General features: G+C 31.1%; 3 protein-coding genes and 1 long non-coding RNA gene across 4 annotated transcripts; 2 read left to right on the top strand and 2 right to left on the bottom strand.

Moving 5' to 3' along the window:
- The first annotated feature begins 1,529 nt into the window (after nt 1-1,529).
- Nucleotides 1,530-5,402, top strand: ETFBETA (electron transfer flavoprotein beta). Its single transcript, XM_016321358.3, has 5 exons — nt 1,530-1,741; nt 1,845-2,129; nt 3,147-3,227; nt 4,423-4,517; nt 5,049-5,402. The coding sequence occupies exons 1-5, from the start codon at nt 1,673-1,675 to the stop codon at nt 5,272-5,274; spliced, it is 756 nt and encodes a 251-aa protein (XP_016176844.1). The 5' UTR covers nt 1,530-1,672; the 3' UTR covers nt 5,275-5,402.
- Nucleotides 5,403-6,822: 1,420 nt separating this feature from the next.
- Nucleotides 6,823-9,356, top strand: LOC107617845 (transcription factor bHLH104). Its single transcript, XM_016319715.3, has 5 exons — nt 6,823-7,055; nt 7,465-7,542; nt 7,991-8,068; nt 8,561-8,723; nt 8,910-9,356. Exons 1-5 carry the CDS (start codon nt 6,961-6,963, stop codon nt 9,156-9,158), a joined length of 663 nt encoding a protein of 220 aa, XP_016175201.1. The 5' UTR covers nt 6,823-6,960; the 3' UTR covers nt 9,159-9,356.
- A 142-nt stretch (nt 9,357-9,498) lies between these two features.
- LOC107617846 (WAT1-related protein At3g18200-like) lies at nt 9,499-11,826 on the bottom strand (the record flags this gene model as incomplete). The annotated part of the gene is made up of 5 exons (XM_088499186.1): nt 9,499-9,795; nt 10,330-10,366; nt 10,437-10,566; nt 10,812-10,973; nt 11,794-11,826. Coding segments are annotated over 5 exons (564 nt in total), but the record flags the coding sequence as incomplete, so codon positions are not given.
- A 487-nt stretch (nt 11,827-12,313) lies between these two features.
- Nucleotides 12,314-14,309, bottom strand: LOC148546313 (uncharacterized). The gene is made up of 2 exons (XR_015899887.1): nt 13,040-14,309; nt 12,314-12,565 (listed from the first exon to the last, which is right to left on the bottom strand). It is a non-coding gene; the product is annotated as an uncharacterized LOC148546313 (long non-coding RNA).
- Between the last annotated feature and the right edge of the window lie 8,700 nt (nt 14,310-23,009).

Consider the following 23,009-nt stretch of genomic DNA (forward strand, 5'->3'; position numbering starts at 1 on the left):
CATATCTCAGTGCTATTTGAGCACTAATGTATCTTGCTAATAATACACGATCCAATATATCATTTGTTGTGAATTTACTAGTAAGGTATAATTGCTCTCCAACCAGAAGACATTAGAATGAAATCAAACAAATTTTTCGATATCTTCATGGAACGGTTGATATGGGATTGTTTTATCCATATGGATCCAAGTTACAACTAGTTGGCTATACAGATGCAGGATACATGTCTGATCCACACAGAATAAGATCTCAAATAGGATACCTATTCACATATGGTGGTACAACTATATCATGGAGATCCACGAAACAGAAGATTGTAGCAACATCCTCTAATCATGATGAAATACTAGCGATATATGAAGCTAGTCACGAGTGTTTTTGGCTCAAGAGTTTGATCCAATATATTCTGTCATCATGTGGATTGATCGATCATAAGATAGCTCCAACTGTTCTGTTTGAAGATAATACAACATGCATTGCTCAACTTAAAGGTGGATACATCAAAGGTGATAGAACAAACCATATTTCTCCCAAATTCTTCTTCACTCATGACCTTCAAAATGAAGGAACAATCGATATCCAACAGATCCGCTCAAGCGATAATCTGGCAGATTCATTTACAAAAGTCACTTGCAAAATCCTCTTTTAAAAGATTAGTACATCATATTGGGATGCGCTGATTTTGAGATATAAAATAATGTCGGCAAGAGGGGGAGACTTTATTCTTTTTTCTTTGGTCAGGTTTTTCTCCCTATTAGATTTTTTTTGATAAGGTTTTTAATGAAGCAGTCCACATTATAAAGGATATTGTACTCTTTTTTTTTTCACTAAAATTTTTTTTATTGGATTTTTCTTTAATAAGGTTTTAATAAAGTATAATCCTAAATGGACATAGATATTTATGGATGACTCAACTTTTTCATAGTAGAATGCTCATGTTATCAAGAGAAATTACATTAAATGAAGGTTGAAAATAAGAACTCCATGCATGTATAAATAGGGGCATGATATGAGATAATATACACAACAATACCAATACTTTTATGCATCTTTATACACGGCTAATATTCCTCCTCTCTCTCTCTACGTTACTATATATATTAAATAAGTATACGAACCATCTCTATTATATTAAAATAATTATATTGATAAATATTAATACTAAAATCTCTTATTTACATTTTTTTTATTTTATATTTATTATCTCTCATTTATTTTTTTATTTTACAACAAAAAATAAAAATTACAGATTATAAAGAGAATATTCATCTTTGAATATAATGATTAATTATTTTCACACAAATATAAATAAATAAACTTAAATAAGAAGTCAACTTTTTTAAACTAGTTTTTGAAATTATTTTTTAATCACAAATTCTAAATCCTACATTTTAACTTGGAATCCTCATCATAAATCTCAGTTATTTAAAAAAATTTAAGAGAAAAAGTAAAAAAAGAAGAAAACCATAATAAAAAATTGTCTAATATAATTAATTGAAAAATAAATTTCTATACTTCTAAATTCTAATATGAAACAGGGCGAAGTAGTTAATCTGGAGTGTGCCTTTTGAATCGTCATCTGCAGCAGCTGCTTCTTCTTCTTCTTCTTTACTTCGAGACTACAATTTCAAATACATGCACACTCTTCTCTGAACTGTAATCATCATCACCATGAAGATAATGGTAGCCATAAAACGCGTAATCGATTACGCCGTCAAGATCAGAGTCAAACCCGACAAGGTAACCACGAAACCAACCTCGATCCTTTTATATATACGACCACCCTTTTTCTGGAGCTTCCAAAGTCATGAAGTTGATCTAAAAACGACACCGTTTTTGGCAGAGTGGGGTGGTGACGCAGAACGTGAAGATGTCGATGAACCCATTCTGCGAGATAGCGCTGGAAGAGGCGCTGCGAATCAGAGAGAGTGGGTTGGCGTCTGAGGTTGTGGCAGTGACCATGGGACCCTCTCAGTGCCTTGACACTCTCAGAACTGGTCTCGCCATGGGAGCTGATAGGGGCATCCACGTGGACTCTACTTCTGCTCTTCACCCTCTCCATGTTGCCAAGATCTTGAGGAACCTTGTGCAGATTGAGAAACCTTCCCTTATCATTCTTGGCAAACAGGTACTTCTCTTTTTTCTCAGTAGCTTTTCCTCTGCAATTTCACTAATCCAGTAAAATGATTAAGGACCTCACAATTTAGCTACCAGTAATATCCAAATTTTAATCCTCAATAAATTTTAATCACCAATTCCGTCCCTAACCTTTTATTTTGTCGGACATATCAATCCAATTCTCATGTCAAATCTTGCTAAAACGTTAGACAATTCAATTCCTGTCATTATTTAATTAAAAATATAACCATCCTTAAAAAAATTTAAAATTCTCATATCAGTTCCTTCATATGAACTGGCAATCTCATATGGAGACTAATTTATCTAAAGAAATAAAAGTTTGAGGACCGATTTGATGATTAAAATTTGTTGAGGATTAAAGTGTTCGACTAAAACTTTTTCTTAGGGACTGAGTTGGGATATTACTCATTTAGCTACAGAAGAAAACCCCTGAAAGATTGAATTGCTGAAAGTTTAGAACTTTAGTCACAAAAAAAAGAAAGCCTTTCAATTTTCTATTTTTCTGGAGCTAAGTTGGTGCTTTATGTATTTTGTTGGTGAATTTTAATTGGGTGGTTTGCCAATTTGGCTTCTTTAGTCTATTACATTGTTTGTTATGTTTTTTTCTCCAAGTAGTGATGAGTTTTGTAGTGATTCACGAGGTGATTTGATATTTTGGTTTTGTTGATGACAAATCAAAGTGGATTTGATGTTTAGTGCTTAAAATGAAGGGTGTTACTGTTATCTTTCATGATCTAAAAGCAAATTAAGATGTTAGCTGTGTTAAGTAATGAATAGAAGGTTTTTCTTCCCCCTTTTGTGTATCAAGAAGCACTTTTATTGAGTTTTTGTTCTAGAGTGCTTGGCTAAAGTATAGAATTACTTTTCATTGGCAGCAGAAGTAGAATATTTTCTGTTTGAGAAGAAATTGGGGCTTCTCCCCTAGGAAGCTATAACGGAAAAAAAATGGATATGTTTTTGTACACATTTGAAACTGATATAATGAGAATATTTGTGATGGTCACAGGCCATTGATGATGATTGCAACCAAACAGGGCAGATGGTAGCAGGACTCCTCAACTGGCCTCAAGGGACTTTTGCTTCAAAGGTTAGTCCGTCATCCAATCATCCAGGTCTTCTATAAACTTAGTCATTGTGCATTCACTTCACTATTATTATCTATGACATGTATTGGTTATGTTGGTTCAATGTTAGCATGATGTAAATCAATTAACTTTTGGTTCTCTCTAAAACACAAAGCAGATTCTTTTTTTTTTGTGCCTATACTGATTTTGCCTCTGCATATCATTGTGCATGCATCCTTGGTTTTGGCTTATCAGGACGGAACTACTTTGTCATTTGGGAAAATGATTCAACATGAGTCGAACGACAAAGTTCGTTCTTTTTACGTTAGACTGGGTAGATAAACTTGACATTTGTACGTTGGTTTGTAAATGAAAAAACATTTAGTAGTTAGAGTTTTGGTTTAGATTTTGGAGCAACCTTTCTTGTCTCCTAAATAGCTATAGGCAACACCTTCTAGGCTTCAAGAATCAAGCATTTGCTCCAACCATGTGGTGGGGATTTCCAAAGGACAAATCAAACATGAGTCAGATTGGAAAGAAAGAATACACTCATGGAACTATGAAATCTCTTATAGGTGTATGTGTGTGTCTGTGTGTATGCTTTATACCATAGGGAATTGTTTGTAATTGCTGAGCTATACGTGTGACGATGGTGACTTTAGGAATTTGCTCTTTTGAAAAGTATTCTACTGCATTTGATTACGCTTCTTGTTTATCCTTTCTATATTGTTAATGCTACTTTTCTTTGTTAGATAAGACCATGTTCGATCATCATTTCATGTCAATTTTTATTTTGAAATTTCAATGTACTTCAGACTTCAGATTTTGCCATTACTGCATCTTCTCCATCTAACTATGACTCATAGTTTGATGGAGTCTATGACCTAGGAAATTACTGATCTAGTTGATGATTTAGGTCGCTGCTTCTCGAGTGAATCACTTGGCTGTCCAGGTGTTATATGCTTCATCTGCTAAATCTGAACCCGGGGCAATTTTATTTTGCAGTATGATTTTTTGAATTTTCACTGTTAATTAAGTAGTGCTATGCGGCAGACATAGAGAAGAAACCCTGGAAACTGCCATTCAGTTATAATAATTTGTTTTAGGCTAAAGTATAAGTATTTGCACCTTTTCTCTTCGGGGTCTGTTTGATGCTTAATTATTAACTTATTTGTTTTAATTAACTTATTGTATAACTAAATCCTGGCTTTCCAGTAGGTTGTCCTTGATAAAGAGAAAGAGGAAGTTACAGTGGACAGAGAGGTTGACGATGGAATCGAGACTGTGCAGTTGAAATTACCGGCAGTAATAACGTAAGTTGCACCTTCTGTTAAGCATGCTATGTACTCTCTAGATTCTTAAAAGGCTTTGTATTTTTAACTTGCTTTCTCTTGGTCACGTTTTCCACCCTTGGAACAATGAGCTGTGTATTGAACTTAAGGTTCCACTAAAGTTAGGGTAATCTTTAGGGTAATCAAAAGATTATTTTATTATACAATTACCGCATTCATAGGAACATATTAGTGTCGCATTTGAGATTCAAGTACCAGTATCTTTTGATAAAATGATGGGAGAATGGATGCATCAAAGTTGTACTTATGGCATCTCGGGCATATCTTGTAAATATGTAACAATGACAACAAAGTCTTTCTTTCACTAAATATTTGGTTAGACATATTTCACACAAAAAGTCACTTGGAGAAATTAGATCAAACATTCATACTCAACAATGAAATTTTTGTGAGCCATGTAAGAGAGAATACATGCAAACAATATGATCCATAACATTATTTTTCCTAGAAATTTAACTTCGGATGTGTGTTGTTTTTTCTTGCTTGATGCAGAACTGATCTGAGACTGAACCAACCAAGGTATGCAACACTTCCCAACATCATGAAAGCAAAATCAAAGCCCATAAAGAAGTTCACTCCTCAAGAGTTGAATGTGGAAATCAAATCTGATTTGGAAATTGTGGAAGTCACTGAACCCCCCAAAAGGAAAGCAGGGGTCATGGTCTCTTCTGTTGATGAGCTCATTGAGAAACTCAAAAATGAGGCCAAAGTCATTTGATGATTATTATTGTTCTTTCCTTTGCTGCCAAATCATTTACTTCTCACCAAATTTTTAATTATGTAACAAGATTGTCATACAAGATCAAATCACACAATAAATAAAATATTTTTCGTATAAGCTCTTAATATATATCATTTGATATCATAGTATAATGTCTGGCAATGAATAATTGTTTTTTTCGCATAAAGATAAACTTGGTATACCATGCGTTAAGATAATAAATAATGATAACTAGCGTTTTAATAATCATTCCTACGAAGGTATCAGCTATGGATTTAAATAATTGAAAGTTTTTATCTTCATTTGAATTGGTGACTTTGCACAACTTTTGTGCTAAGTGATTTGGGAATTTAACAATTACTTATACTAATCACACCGTTTGAAAACAAAAATGGCTTATAGGAAATATTACAACATAAGTTTGGTTGGTGAATGTTGATGTATAAGTGCTCAAAAAGAATCAAAGCATGTGAAAGATAATTTATAGTTTATTTTGTCACATGTTGAAAAACCTGAAGGGAAGTCACAAGGGTCAAAGAAATGGCGTAGCAAAAGCATGTACGATATCTGACCTTGTTGGAATGGTTGGTAAGAGATTGATTGAGTTATTCAGCATTTGCCACTTGAGTTTTTTGTCTCCTTGGTTGCTTTTTTTTTTTTTTAATCAACAGGTAGATAATTTTATTAGATGGAATAAGGTTTTTCATGCTAAAACAAATTGAAGTTATAAATTATTTAATTCTTTACGGGAAAATTAGGAGAAGGGATACAACTATACAACATTGAGCATTCTCAAATAAAATAAATATGAGATTGTTATTGACAGTGGTCTTATTGGCTCATGTATTTAAAGTTTTAAACTCTGTTTCTTTGTAATTTATGTAATTTTACAAAAATTAAATTTGGAATTAATTTAACGACCATCCAATTATATTCATCATTTAAATAACTTTTTAATTTTTAATTAATAAATTTAACTTTTAGTTACTTTTGATATCTTCGTATAATATAAAATTAGTTTTAATTTTAATATATTATTAACGTATACATTCTTATTTTATTAATCCTTAAAAATACTAGATATATATCATGTATAATTTTTTAAGTAATTATCATAAAAGATAAAAGTATATTAAAAATACCTTAAATTTCTTTTATTTAATAAAAAATCATATTAAAATTTCAAAAAAAAATTTATTTATTTATTTATACTATAAACATGCATTAAAAAATTATAGTGTACCATTTTTATTATTTTTCTATAAATAAATTCTCACATATAATTATATTCGTGAACATAAAATTAATAATTAAAATTATAATTATGTTATATATATATATTAAAATTAATCACTAAAATCAGCCATCAATATAAAATATATTGAACAATAATAATATATTAAAATTAGTCACTAACCTGATTTTAATATAATTTTTGTTAAAATTAATAATTAAAAATTATTTTTATCAAATTATTTGAGAATTCTCATCCTAACAGCATGTTAAAAACTTAAAACGAGGGTTATCTGATATCTCACCCTTATTATTATTTTTTTTATAAAGGGGAAAAGTGGATCAAAATCATGATTCTGATTCTGAGAGTGACATAGTTGTATGCTTTGTTCTCTGCAAAATCATCAACCACCTTAGCGTTCTTTTGCTGAAAAACCTTTCTAATCGCAGATGGATTTCGATTCCCTCGACGATTTCTTCGATTTCGATGATTTTATCCATCATTCTCCCCATCCGCCTTCCGATTTCCTGTGGTCCAATCCAAGGTTTCTTGTTTTTTTTTTTGGGATTTTATTTTTTTCAATTTTGCTTCTTTTTCCCCCTTTCCTCCTAGCTTCATTTATTGTTTATCATGATTTATCTATGGTGCTGCTTTTTGAAGCAATTATGCTGTTGCTTTTGTAATTTGATGGTGTTTTGTATTCATAATCATGCTTCATCTTCATCCATATCTGAAATTCAATTGAATATTGAAATTTGCTAATTGCATTGTATTCATTTTTATTACTCATTTAAAATTGAAGTTTTTTCCCCTGCTTGTTTATTATGGTGATCAATGCAACTTTAAATTGATGGTTTCATTTTCATATGTTATTGCGTGTGTTTAATTTTATTGTTGGTTTGGCATGCATGGATAGCTGACATAACATAACCCTCTGCTTCTGAATTTTGCAGTGTGAGCTCTGAAATTGGCTTTTCAGCAGGTGGTGGTGGTGGTGGTAGTGATGTCTGTCAAGAGAAAACCAGAAAGAGGTATTTTGTTTTGTTAATTATGAAGTAATGGACTAATTGGTATCCGAGAATCTGATAATGGAATTAGTGTTTCTGAAACTGGTTGGAAATATGATGTTGGTTAGCTAGAAATCAAAGAATCTGTGATTTCAATTCATTGACAAGAAAGCCCTGAACTTAAAAGCATGCATGATTAGGGCACAGTAACTTTGTAGTGATGTACTCTCTCACCAGATTTGGTTGCAGTTTATTTCTAATAGGCTAATTCCCAGTTGTTTTATTAACAAGAACAACATCAGCAACAATAAAGCCTTGTCCCACTAGGTGGAGTTGACTACATGGACCAAACAATGCCATTGTCCCCTGTCATGAATCATCCTGTCAACTTTATCCATTTGCGCATAGATCTCTTAAATTGAACCTTTTACAGTATATTTTTGGTGCTAAATTTGTTGCAAATATTTTGAAGGAGACATGCTAGTTCATGTTGCAAGGCAGGGACAAAGGCTGGCCGTGAAAAGTTGCGAAGGGAGAGACTCAATGAAAGGCAAGCATGCTTCTAAACACTGAATTTATTAATCTCATGTCTGAGTCAGTCTTTAAACAAGCTGCATTAAGCTGATGTAATCTATGCTGAATGACATTTTTCTACTTCTGCATAAAAAACATCATCTTTGCACATCTTTCTGTGGTTTTTGTATATACATACTTAACTGTTAGGTTTATTACATTGATCTCTTTATGCTTATGTTTGGTACACTGGTTTATAAGTTTTAACACTTTTATAGGCTCGATTTGTTGATTGTAAAATATTTCATAACGGCCAAGGAGGCCTAGAATTTAGCATCTTTGAGCAAAATTTTATATTAACTTTCACAAATGATCAATGTTATCTTTTCTTTGGCAACTTTTAATTCTTTTAACAATTACGAGAAGATAAGATACATATGAACATTAGAATCTGTTTGGTCATGTTTTTGTTTAGTTTTGCTACTTCCTCTGATGATAATTGGCAATAACTTGGTTTTGCTTATTTCAGGTTCTGTGACTTAAGTGCTGTTTTGGAACCTGGGAGACCTGCGAAAGCTGATAAAATGGCTATACTTGATGATGCTATCAGAGTTTTGAAACAACTAAAAACTGAAGCTGAGGAACTCAAACAAACGAATGAAAAATTGTTAGAAGAAATAAAATGTTCTAAGGTTAGTATTCTTTCAACAGTTTATAATAACTTGAATATTTCAATGTACTATGTCTTAAGACAAGTTCATTTTTGATACTGCCCTCTGTCTATTCTGGTGGCAAAGTAATTGATTTTTATTTTGACATAATTACCAGCAGAAGTTTAAACCTAAAACTAGATGATATGATTTTGTGTTCTATAACAGGCCGAGAAAAATGAACTTCGAGAAGAGAAACTTGTTCTGAAAGCAGATAAAGAAAGGATTGAGAGACAGTTGAAAGATTTGCCTGTTCAACCTGCAGGGTATATGCCTCCCAATCTAGCTCCTTTCCAAGCAGGGGTCAACAAAGTCGCTGTTTATCCGAACTACGGTTATATGCCAATGTGGCATTATCTTCCTCCATCTACCCGTGATACATCCCATGATCATGAGCTTAGGCCTCCTGCTGCATAATTGCTCTGCACTGGAGTTTGGATGATCTATTCATAAATGCTTCCTTTTTTCTTGAGAAGTGTTGACATGTAGATATTGTCATTGCTTCTAATTTCCTGTCTATTTACCTTAGCTACCATGCCAACTTACTAAAATTACCTAGAAGTATTCTTTGATGGTAATGACATGAAAACTATTGATGTTCATGTCAAATTTTTCTACTGGTTTCTTCCTTCATATTGCCTATTTTAGTTCTGTTGTCACAAATTCCTTTTGAATTTTGAAAAGGATATTCTCAAAATTCTAAGATGATACCTTTATATAATACATATTTCAATTGTGTAAAATGTAAAAATGGAGATTATAAAAATTTTATAATAAAGTTAACTTGATGCAGATTTGATAGAGTTAAAATTGGAAATCTTAAACTGTATATATTACACAAAACTAAACGTTTTAATGACTTATTCGTTTTACTTTTCCTCTACTTGGATTTGCATTTCTCCCTTTCAAGTCTAAGGTACTGATTGTAGATTGTAGTATGTATTTTGAATCTTCACCATTGCACGGTTTGGTGTTGACATGAATCTTTTGGTCGCCTTCTTTGCCCCACAACAGCAAGTATAGACCAATGATGACAAAAGTTGCGCCTATAATGCTGGAGAACATGTTGAGTAATCAATTTCCAGAACTATAACCCAGCATTACACAGGATATGGTGTGCGAGAAAATGAAGCTATAAAGAAATCCTCTCAACTAGAAGAATATTTGATGTAAATAAGAGCAAATTTTAGAGTAAATTAGTGTGTTTTACCTTCTTTTTATGTAAGAGATAGTAAGACACTTAATAGGCAAGTTACCATGATAATAGATAATTAGATATATAATACAACTTCTGTACATTTTTTCTTTTTCTTGAAGATAAGTTTTTGAGGGAAGATGTTCTCAATATTTACATTCTTAACAACACCACTTTTATAAGTGTGGGATCTACATTAGATGGGTTTCATACCCCATCAAGACAAAGTGCATGTTAATATGGTGAACAATCATGCTAATTTGGTGAACAATCAAGATATAATGAATTACACCCATTTTTCATTTAAAAAATTGAATATTTTTACCCACTAATTACATACTTTTATTTGTTTAGTTTTACTAGATTTGTCTACAATTTATTTATTTATATTACCTGCCGAGGTAAAGTTTCTCACCAAAGACAAAGTATGCTAAAATTGCAGCAAGAATGGTACAAACGGGGGTAGTCATTGTAACGAAGACTGGCCCCAAGTTTCTCACCAAAGACAAAGTATGCTAAAATTGCAGCAAGAATGGTACAAACGGGGGTAGTCATTGTAACGAAGACTGGCCCCTTTTTCTCAGTGCACCACAGCTGAATGTATATTATCAAACCGGCTATCACAATTCCCTGCCATTTGTGAATGATACTGTTAGAATTTAGAAACATTATTAGAATGTCTTCTATGGTACCTAAATTTTGTTTATAGAATTTAAAAATAAAAAGATGAGTCCCACCTTATTCTATGTCTACTTTTAGACAAATTAGATACAACTTTCATAGGCACCAAAGAATTTTTCTATTCTCTATATTTATTTACTTTTTAAGGCAAAGGTTTTGTACTCCTAAAATAGAACTAATTATATCTTACTTACACCATATAATGTGGACCACAGGTCAATGTTGAACCCTATAGTCCAAGCTGAAGGTTTATGCCCTATAATTAAGACTGTGAAAACAGCTGATTGTGCTGCTCCAACAAAGCACATCCATGTAGTAAGGAACAACTGTGCTGGATATCTTTTCAAAGTGGCTGCCTTACAATATCATCTATTACATCATATCAGAATTGACAAAAACTCTAGTAATTACAACGAGGTTAGAAACAACTATAACTATAGAAAAATTTACACACACATTTCTTTTATGGTATAAAGACTTTTTTTTTTTTTTTACTTCTTATCAATATTTTTAATATAAAAAATATAAGATATACCAAAAAAAATATACACAAAAATAATACATATAATATTCTTCTAAAAAAAATTGATTTCCTAATTCACATTTTATTGACCACTATGACAAAGCCATAACTTATTAAAGGGAGCAAACTACAGAATTGGAATAATATTACTTGTACAACAAAATTTATTTTTTTTTTTTTCATCATTACTTGATTAATAAAGATATTTTTATACATTCTAAATCCTAAATTCAACGCTAAAATAATAAATTATAAATTCTAAAATTCTAAATCTAATAGTTCAAAAAAATATTGGCGTCTCAAAATTTTGACATATTATATTTTTTAATAGAAAAATATTGAAAGACTAATAAAATTTATTACTTTTGGTCGTTATTTAGCTATTAATATTTAAAAATATAGACTAAAAATATGTTATTAGATTATTAGATTAAAGAAACTGGACCGATCATTTAAAATATAACCAAAAACAAACCCTAAAGCATTCCTCTTCTTTATATTAGATAGTAAACGTATAAAAAAGTATGTGTGGGAGACCAACACGTCTACTCCCCTCCCCTTCATCCCACGGTGATGACTAAAAAGTGAGTGACACAGGTATATGTATGATGATTAAGACTAATACGATTAGTATTATGGATTAAGGTGAAAACCTGAATGATATACCAGACAGACCATGAAACACAGCTTAAATAATTAGTATATTTGAATTGTATGAGTATATTTTATTTTTTAATTAATTTAATTTTATTTAAATAATTAAAATTTTAAATTATAAAATTTGTATTAATTTATAATTTAAAATTTAAATAGATATAATTTAAATTAATAATTTATAAAATTGTATGTATTCATATTATTGTACTCATATGATTAATTATATTTATTCGATTAAAAAAAAATAAGTTGTTAATTTTTTTATTTAAATCTATTTATTATTTTCAAATTAAAAGAATATATTTATTTAAAATAATATGAATACATTTATTTAAATTTAAAAAATTTTAAAATAATAAGAGTATGTTTATTTAAAATATTAAAATTTGAAATTTCGAATAAACCTACTTATATTAATTTTAAATTTTATTTAAAATAATACGAATATCTTTATTTAAATTTAAAAATTAAAATAATAAGAGTACATTAATTTAAAAAATTTTAATTTAAAAATAATTTATTTGTTAGTTAAAAAATTGAAGCATTCATGAATAAATGAACTTCTCTAAGACATAGTACATTGAAATATTCAAGTTATTATAAACTGTTGAAAGAATACTAACATTAGAACATTTTATTTCTTCTAACAATTTTTCATTAGTTTGTTTGAGTTCTTCAGCTTAAACTCTGATAGCATCATCAAGTATAGCCATTTTATCGGCTTGCTCAGGTCTCTCCGGTTCTAAAACAAAACTCAAGTCACAAAACCTGAAATAAGCAAAACCAAGTTATTGCCCATTATCATTAGTGGAAGTAGCAAAAGTAAACAAAAACACCGACCATGTGTTTGGTACATTGGTGTCTGACCAAACAAAGATTCTAATATTCATATATATCTTAGTTCCTCATTATTGTTAAGAAAAATTGAAAGTTGCCAAAGAAAAGATAACATTGATCATTAAGTTGATATAAAATTTTACTCAAAGATGCTTAATTCCAGGCCTCCTTGGCAGTTAAGAAATATTTTACAATCAACAAATCGAGCCTAAAAGTGTTGAAACTTATAAACCAGTGTACCAAACACAAGCATAAATAGATCAATGTAAAAAACCTAATAGTTAAGTAAGTATATACAAAATAGAAAAATGTCATTCAGCATAGATTACATCAGCTTAATACAGCTTGTTTAAAGACTGACTCAGACATGAGATTAACAAATTCAGTATTTAGAAGCATGCTTGCCTTTCATTGAGTCTCTCCCTCCGCAACTTTTCACAGCCAGCCTTTGTCCCTACCTTACAACATGAACTAGCATGTCTCCTTCAAAATATTAGCAACAAATTTAGCACCAAAAATATACTGTAAAAGATTCAAATTAAGAGATCTAAGCGCAAATGGACAAAGTTGACATGATTCGGGACAAGACAATGACATTGTTTGGTCCATGTAGCCATCTCCATCTAGTCAAGGCTTTATTGTTGTTGATATTGTTCTTGTTAATAAAACAATTGGGAATTAACCTATTAGAAATAAACTAAGACCAAATCTGGTGAGAGAGTACATCACTGCAGAGTTACTGTGCCCTAATCATACATGCTTTTAAAGTTCAGGGTTTTCTTGTCGATGAATTGAAATCACAGATTCTATGATTTCTAGCTTACCAACATCATATTTTCAACCAGTTTCAGAAACACTAATTCCATTCTCGGATACCAATTAGTCCATTACTTCATAATTAACAAAACAAAATACTTCTTTCTGGTTTTCTCTTGACAGACATCACTACCACCTCCACCTCCACCTCCACCTCCTGAAAAGTCAATTTCAGAGCTCACACTGCGAAATTAAAAAACAGAGGGGGTTATGTTATGTCAGCTATCCATGCATGCCAAACCAATAACAAAATTAAACACACACAATAACAAATGAAAATGAAACCATCAATTTAAAGTTGCATTGATCACCATAATAAACAAGTAAAGGGAAAAAACAACAATTTTAAATGAGTAATAAAAATGAATACAATGCAATTAGCAAATTTCAATATTCAATTGAATTTTAGATATGGATGAAGATGAAGCATGATTATGAATACAAAACACCATCAAATTACAAAAGCAACAGCATAATTGCTTCAAAAAGCAGCACCATAAATAAATCATGATATACAACAAATGAAGCTAGGAGGAAAGGGGGAAAAAGAAGCAAAATTAAAAAAAATAAAATCCCAAAAAAACAAGAAACATTGGATTGGACCGCAGGAAATCGGAGGGCGGAAGGGGAGAATGGTGGATGAAGTCATCGAAATCGAAGAAATCGTCGAGCGAATTGAAATCCATCTGCGATTAGAAATGTTTTTCAGCAAAAGAACGCTAAGGTGGTTGATGATTTTGCAGAGAACAAAGCATACAACTATGTCACTCTCAGAATCAGAATCATGATTTTGATCCACTTTTCTCCTTTATAAAAAAAATAAACAAGGGTGAGATAACCCTCATTTTAACATACTTTCGGTGAGAATCCTCCAATAATTTGACAAGAATGATTTTTTGCTATTAATTTTAACAAAAATTATATTAAAATTACAATAGCAAAAATTATATTAAAATTACGCACTAAAATCAATCATTAACATAAATATATGTATAATTTTATTTATTTTTAATATATTTTTATATTTTAATATATATTTTATATTAATAATTAATTTTAATAATTAACTTTAATATAGAAGTAATATAGTCATAATTTTAATTATTAAATTTATTTTCATGAATATAATTATATGGGAGTATTTATTTATAGAAAAATAATAAAAATGTTATACTATAGTTTTTTAATGCATGTTTATAGTATAAATAAATAAATTCTCTTTCAAAAAATTTTAATATGATTTTTTATTAAATAAAAGAAATTTAAGGTACTCTTAATATACTTTTATCTTTTATGATAATTACTTAAAAAATTATACATGATATAGATCTAGTATTTTTAATGATTAATAAAATAAGAATTTATATGTTGATAGTATATTAAAAGTAAAACTAATTTTATATTATAGGAAGACATCAAAAGTAACTAAAAGTTAAATTTATTAATTAAAAACTAAAAAGTTATTTAAACGATGAATATAATTGGATGGTTGTTAAATTAATTCCAAATTTAATTTTTGTAAAATTACATAAATTATAAAGAAACAGAGTTTAATCAAATAAAATTGTATGTATTCGTATTATTGGACTCATATGATTAATTATATTTATTCAATTTAAAAAAAATAACGGTTATTAATTTTTAACTAACAAATAAATAGAACATGCTTTTTTTGTTTTTTTGCTAAAATCAAATTTCTTTAAGTAATGACAAAAATTGTAATTATGATAATCATACCGGTTGTTATTATGATTTAAATTTTTTTTAAAAAAAAAATTGTTAAAAATTAACCACTGTTATTTTTTTTAAAATCGAATAAATATAATTAATCATATGAGTACAATAATACGAATACATATAATTTTATAAAATATTAATTTAAATTATATCTATTTAAATATTAAATTACAAACTAATACAAATTTTATAATTTAAATTCTAATTATTTAAATAAAATTAAATTGATTAAAAAATAAAAATATACTAATACAATTTAAATCGTATTAAAACATAAACAAGTTTGTTAAGTTCAAAAACAAACTTTACGTAAATAATAAGTTTAATCAATGTGATAAGAAAATTTTGTGCAAACTTTATGAAAACACAATAAAAAAAATTAAATCCTAAAAAATAACATGATTTTTTTTAGAATTAATTTTTTTTATATTTTATAATAGAAATAAAAAATCTGATTAACATTGAGCTGGTTCAAAATAAAACTTCCTTTCTTCACTTATTATCTATTTTCACTTCTGAACCCTTCTTTTTTGGTCGAGTTACTCCTTATTCCCTCACCCGATCGCTCTATATTTTTACATATACCCTCTTTGGTCGAGAATACAGAATATTCATTCTCCTGAACTGAGGAAGGGAGCGGAGTTGAAGCTTGAGCGGTACTCCTTCTCTTTAAAACTAACTTCTTAAGGTTCGGAGATGCTCGCCCGTCTACCGGGATAGGAGAAAGAGAAGATCTCGACTAGGAGTCAGAGGGAATCTCTAGCGGATCTTTTCTAAGCCAGGAAGATGCCTCTGCTGAAGTAGCAAGTATTGGGATTTCAAACTGAGATTTGACTTTCTAGTAAAAAGGGGTTTACCAGATCGAAAGAATCCTGTAGCAAACGGGATTGATTCCACTTCCTATTCAAGTGAACCTGCCTTTGTTTTTGTACATAGAAGAAATAAATGCCACATCTGCTCCCAATTCTATTGAAGGCCAGGCAGGCTTGTTGTTAACGGAAAGCAACCTATCTTAAAGCGTTCGTGCCCAATACCTATTGGTCACTTCACTCTCTGTAAGAGGTATAAGAGTGATTGTTTAAGGAATTAGCGGTAGGTAGCACAGAAAACCGGACTCACCAAGGCCTGCTCATTCATGGAATGGGCAGTAGAGGATGTTAGGAAATTATTTGATTTCCTAACTTATTTGTGGGCAATACATATATTAATTATAATCACAAATTATGCTATTTTAAATTAAATGACTTATATAATGGTGATCTCATTTATTGTTATAAATGCTAAATTGAATAAGTCATTATTACTTTTGATTTGGAATTAAATGAGAATAAAACCGGATATTATCTTTTGTTCTTTAGATAATTATCTTTTTGGATTTTAGATATATTATCTTTTGGGCTTTAGATACTATTTTATTTGGGCTTAAGGGTTTAATGGGTGCCATGCTCAAATATAAATAGACCTTCAGGGTTTCGGTTCCCAATATACCAAAGCCGCCTTTGTTACTTTTTCCCCATCAAAAGAGTTGCAGTTCAGCCTCCTAGGAATACAGAAGGCTTTGGTTGAGGAAGATCGAAAGAACCACAAGATCCAAACTCTTCCAATCATAATTCATGTTTATGAATTCAGGTACGCTTCCGCATTATGATATATATATTTTTGGTGATTCAATATGAGTGATCTGGGTTATTAAAATAATTTATTACAACAAGTGGTATCAGAGCCATCCATAATTTGGTCATCGAAAATATTCAGTTTTATTTTTCTTTTACTGGATTAATATATATATGTACGTTCTTGTTACATTATGATATTGAGTAAAGGAATATATATATATATGTATCATATACGTGCGACTGGATCCGGTGAATTTATTATTTGTTTTAACGAGCATACAGACTTTATATATATTAATTTATTTGATCATCCAGTAATATATTTCATATATGTAAATGTATTGCATTCTTAACACATGATCAAGCTATATATATGTGTATTGTCGCTCATCGCCATTCATATAAGTTGTGGCTTATAACGCATTTGGTTTTAAAATATATATACGTACATATCGCGGTATCAAAATTTTAATTTGATATATTAATAATTGATTATTCTGAAACATTAATATGGAGTGTTATTATAATTGTTTTGAATTTAATTATGTATGCCATTAATTTGGTGTAAAGTTAATTGATTATCCTTTTAGGATATAAGGATTATTATGTATATGTAACTTATGCGAATATTAATTGATCTAAAAGAAGATTTATATTTGGCCAAGTTATGTATACATATTAATAATATTTGAATAATAGAAAATATTATTTAATTGTTACATAAAGAAACTAGTAACAATTTGGATAAGTATACCCATTTATTTTATAAAGATTTGGTTTTGGAATAAATTGATTGAACATTATGCTGTCAAAGTAGCCTCTTTTGTGAAAATTGATTTATTTAAAACATTAGGAATATGGTGTCATGTAATTCATGCGAATATTGATCGGCCCAAAGGAAGGTCTATATTTGGCCGAATTACATACACATATTGATGGTAAATACATATTTGGGTAACTGATTAAGAATAAAGTAATACTTATTATTTATGCGAACAATAATCGGCCCAAAGGAAGTTTATTGTTTGGCCAAATAATAAGTATTGCACACTTCTGTTTATTTTCTATTAATTATGCGGTCAATAATCGGCCCAAAGGAAGATTATTGTTTGGCCAATTAATAGAAAATATATGCGGTAATAAATAGGTTGCGAAGTTTAAGTTTCCATGTGCGCATTAAGTCGGTCCAAAGAAAGGCTTAATGTGTGACAGGAATTTTGACAATATTTGATTACTGCAATGAGAGTATCTCTTACAGTTAATTTTTCTATCCAAAGATTGAAAATTAATGTTGTGCTGGATATCTCAATATGGATTTTTTACCCATTAATTAACTAATATTTACTGCATGTTCTTTTTTTGTTCTAATCCAGAAACTATGGCTTTAGCTACCAATATTTCTGCACAAATTAGCAGTATTCCTATGCTGAATGGTTCAAACTTTAAAGTTTGGAAGGATACCGTGGAGATTGTCCTCGGTTGTATGGATCTGGATATAGCTCTTCGAGAGGAGAAACCCACTTCCACTCTGGAAAATCTCAATGAGGTTAAAATAGAGAAGTGAGAGAGATCCAATCGAATGAGCATTATGATCATGAAACGCTCAATTCCTGAGGCGTTTCGGGACTCAATTACTGAGGATAAAGATGCCAAACAGTTCCTAAAGGATGTTGAGAAATTCTTTACTAAAAAATTCAGTGCTCACATGGCTTTATCTTCTCAGTATAAAAGAAAGCGTGATACTACTGCGGATGCGCCTTCTCAGCAAAAAAAGGCTAAGAAACAGGATCAAGTTTCAACCTGTTTCTTCTGTAAGAAGGTGGGACACATGAAGAAGGATTGTACCAAATATGCCACTTGGCGTGTAAAGAAGGGTATAATTCTTACTTTCGTTTATTCTGAGGCTAGTTTAAGTTATGCACCTGTTGATACTTGGTGGGTAGATTCTGCTGCTACTACTCATGTAAGTGTCACTATGCAGGGTTGCCTGTGGAGCCGACCGCCAAGTGATGCTGAAAGATACATCTACGTGGCAGACGGCAATATAGTTGCAGTCGAAGCTATAGGAACCTTTAGATTATGTTCCACGAGTGGATTTTACTTGGATTTATTAGAGACATTTTATGTACCGTCATTTAGATGGAATTTGGATTCTGTTTTTCGTTTGGACAAATCAGGTTATTTTTGTTCGTTCGGAGACAATAAAGTCAGTCTCTTCTATAATTCGAATAATATTTGCTCTGGTCATTTGGTGGATAATCTATATAGGCTCGACTTTAAATTCCTATAATAATGAAATACTGCAAACGGGTACAAAACAAAAACTGAATGAGAATTCGGCATCATTATGGCACAAACGCCTAGGCCACATCTCTAAACAGAAAATTCAGAGGCTCGTGTCGGATGAAATTCTCGGACCCCTAAATTTGGCGGACTTTGAAGTCTGCATTGAGTGCATAAAGGGGAAAAGGACAAACGAAAGGAAATTAGGTGCCGAGAGAGCTAAAGATGTCTTAGAACTGATACATACCGATATATGTGGCCCATTCCCTACTGTCTCTTGGAATGGACAACGGTACTTTATTACGTTCATAGATGATTACTCTCGTTACGGGCATCTATATTTAATTCATGAAAAGTCCCAAGCCTTGGATGTTTTCAAGTCCTTCAAAGATGAAGTTGAACTTCAACTTGGAAAGAAAACTAAAGCTGTCAAATCTGATCGTGGTGGTGAATACTACGGAAGATATGACGGTTCAGGTGAGCAACGTCCCGGGCCTTTTTCTCTTTTCCTAGAGGAGTGTGGTATTGTTCCGCAATACACCATGCCAGGCAAACCTAGCATGAATGGTGTTGCAGAGCGAAGGAACCGAACTCTTAAAGACATAGTGAGAAGTATGATTAGTCATTCTTCCTTGCCTGAATCACTCTGGGGAGAAGCCTTAAAGACCGCAGTGTACATCCTTAATAGGGTGCCAAGCAAAGCAGTTAACAAAACCCCATATGAAATTTGGACTGGGAAAAGGCCCAGTATAAAGTATTTGCATATTTGGGGATGTCCAGCTGAGGCGCAACCTTATAGGCCGCATGAAAGAAAATTGGACTCAAGGACAATTAGTTGCTACTTTGTTGGTTACGCTGAGCGTTCACAGGGGTACAAGTTTTACAATCCTGCATCAAGATCTATTTTTGAGACGGGAAATGCGAGATTTCTTGAGGATGTTGAGTTTGGGGGGAAGGAAATATTAGAAATGTTGCTTTTGATGAGGATTCTGTAACTGACAATGATTAGGTCTTTGTGCCTATTATTGTTCAAGATACAGTTATAGTACAAGAGTATAATGAGAATCCTACTGCAGATCCAATTACAGTACAAGAGAACAATGAGAATATTGTTGTTGCTCAAGATACTGCTATAGTAAAGGAAAATAATGAGAATCCTCCTCAATTCCAATCCATACAGCAAGCTCAACAACCTCAAGAAGTGTCATTAAGGAGATCTAATAGAGAAAGGAGAAAATACATCTATGATCTCAAACAAGCTTCCCGTCAATGGTATCACATGTTCATCAAGTCATTACCTCATGGTTTTGAGGTAAATATTATAGATGAATGTGTATACCGCAAGTTTAGTGGGAGTAAATACTTTTTTTTGGTCTTACATGTTGATGACATTCTACTTGCCAGTAGCGATATAGGCTTGTTGCATGAAACTAAGAAATTTCTATCGAACAAATTCGAAATGAAAGATCTTGATGATGCCTCTTTTGTATTAGGAATCGAGATACTAAGAAATCGCTCTCAAGGTATTCTTAGATTATCACAAAAGAACTATATCGAAAAGATTTTAAGTAGATATGGAATGAAAAGTTGTAGACCAATGGACACACCCGTAGTTAAAGGAGACAAGTTTAGTCTCAAGCAATGCCCCAAAATGATCTTAAGAAGACAACAATCCATGATAAACCTTATGCATCAGCACTAGGGAATTTAATGTATGCTCAAGTCTACATACATCCCGATATATCATTTATAGTGGGAGTGTTGGATAGATACTTGAGCAATCCGGATATGGATCACTGGATAGCTGTTAAACGCGTAATGCGTTGTTTAAAGAGAACAAAGGATTACATGCTTATTTATCGGAGATCAGAAAATTTGGAGATCATTAGGTACTCTGATTCCGATTTCATGGCATATGGTTGCGAAACTTTGTCACTAAGCTTCATATAGTAGATGACATTGAAAGGCCATTAAAGATATTTTGTGACAAAAAGTCAGCAGTACTATACTCCAATAACAATAAGAGCTTGACAAAATCAAAGCATACAGACATCAAGTTCTTAGTTGTCAAGGAGAAAGTTTAAGAAAAAACAGATTTCCATAGGACATATAGGAACAGAGTATATGCTAGCAGACTCATTTACCAAGGAATTGATCCCTAAAGTCTTTCATGAGCACACTGCTCGGATGTGTGTCAATAGTTGTGATGTCTTGGTTTAGTGGGAGTTTATGCTATATGTCCTATGACAGATATTGAGTTATTTTTCTGCAAAATTAAGTTGATGGTTTATTTCATGTTATGTGAAATGTTCATTTTGCAATATTTGTATTGTGTTTGATCTCAATAAAGTTGGACCAGCTGGAAATAGACATGCATGAGATCACTTGGCATGTAATTTCCATATTACTCATCCAAATTTGATCTATGTCGTTGAGTATATTAGGATGGTGATTGGCGTGGTTTAGTCACGGCATTTAATGTGATAAAAGCTGCGGTAGTTCCATATCTAATGTATGAGACGGACCAGATTGTTAAAGTAATGAGAGAAATATCATTCAGATGCGCGCATAAAGTTTATAAATATGTGATTATGTCAAGAAATAATATATGTATAGCCCAAGTGGGAGATTGTTAGGAAATTATTTGATTTCCTAACTTATTTGTGGGCAATACATATATTAATTATAATCACAAATTATGCTATTTTAAATTAAATGACTTATATAATGGTGATCTCATTTATTGTTATAAATGCTAAATTGAATAAGTCATTATTACTTTTGATTTGGAATTAAATGAGAATAAAACCGGATATTATCTTTTGTTCCTTAGATAATTATCTTTTTGGATTTTAGATATATTATCTTTTGGGCTTTAGATACTATTTTATTTGGGCTTAAGGGTTTAATGGGTGCCATGCTCAAATATAAATAGACCTTCAGGGTTTCGGTTCCCAATATACCAAAGCCGCCTTTGTTACTCTTTCCCCATCAAAAGAGTTGCAGTTCAGCCTCCTAGAAATACAGAAGGCTTTGATTGAGGAAGATCGAAAGAACCACAAGATCCAAACTCTTCCAATCATAATTCATGTTTATGAATTCAGGTACGCTTCCGCATTATGATATATATATTTTTGGTGATTCAATATGGGTGATCTGGGTTATTAAAATAATTTATTACAACAGAGGATTGTTTTTCTCCCGTTTTCTAGCGGTACGATTACGATGCGTGCTCCGAATGGAAGAGGGTTCCCGAAGCAGTGAGCTTAGTACCGAAGCCTTTAATTGACGGCTGCTAAGGAGGCAGTCTTGGTCGACCATCCTGAGTGTGACACTTCTAGATAATTTTATTTTTTAATAATTTTTAATTATAATTTTGGTTAAAAAAAATTATATAGTAAACAATTAACTACAATTTCTCAATTTAAATTAGTCAATTTATTTTTAAAATAAAATACGGTAAAAAATCTAACATCATAGCTGTATCAATTGGTTTTTTAATTAAATTATTTGTATAAAATAAACCATTTTTTAAACCAAATGATAACACGTGTCATTCATCCAAAAAAAACCTCATGTGACATCGACTCCAAATGAATTTTCACCTTGTTTTTAAATCACAATAACAACCGGTATGATTATCATAATTACAGTTTTTGTCATTACTTCAAAAAATTTTGATTTTAGCCAAAGAACTAAAATATAATAAAACAAGACATTTGAAATAAAAAATAAAATAAAATATTTCAAATATTAAAAACAAAATTAAAACGCAATCCAAATATTTAGGTCTTATTGTAGAAGAGAAGATACAAGGATGAAGCCCAAAACTAATTGGCCAACCTTAGTACTACGGCAATGATGAAGGTAAGGGAAGCTATGACGTTGACAATGGAAGCAACAAAGGTTGGAGAAGTGTACCG

Source organism: Arachis ipaensis, chromosome B9 (assembly GCF_059453495.1).
Source record: "Arachis ipaensis isolate K30076 ecotype BB chromosome B9, ASM5945349v1, whole genome shotgun sequence".
Lineage (NCBI taxonomy): Eukaryota > Viridiplantae > Streptophyta > Magnoliopsida > Fabales > Fabaceae > Arachis > Arachis ipaensis.

Coding starts and splice junctions, on each gene's coding strand:
- ETFBETA (XM_016321358.3), top strand. CDS start 1,673: ATGAAGATAATGGTAGCCATAAAACGCGTAATCGATTACGCCGTCAAG. Junction 1,742..1,844: donor TCAGAGTCAAACCCGACAAG/GTAACCACGAAA, acceptor CGTTTTTGGCAG/AGTGGGGTGGTGACGCAGAA. Junction 3,228..4,422: donor AAGGGACTTTTGCTTCAAAG/GTTAGTCCGTCA, acceptor GCTTTCCAGTAG/GTTGTCCTTGATAAAGAGAA.
- LOC107617845 (XM_016319715.3), top strand. CDS start 6,961: ATGGATTTCGATTCCCTCGACGATTTCTTCGATTTCGATGATTTTATC. Junction 7,056..7,464: donor TTCCTGTGGTCCAATCCAAG/GTTTCTTGTTTT, acceptor TGAATTTTGCAG/TGTGAGCTCTGAAATTGGCT. Junction 7,543..7,990: donor CAAGAGAAAACCAGAAAGAG/GTATTTTGTTTT, acceptor AATATTTTGAAG/GAGACATGCTAGTTCATGTT.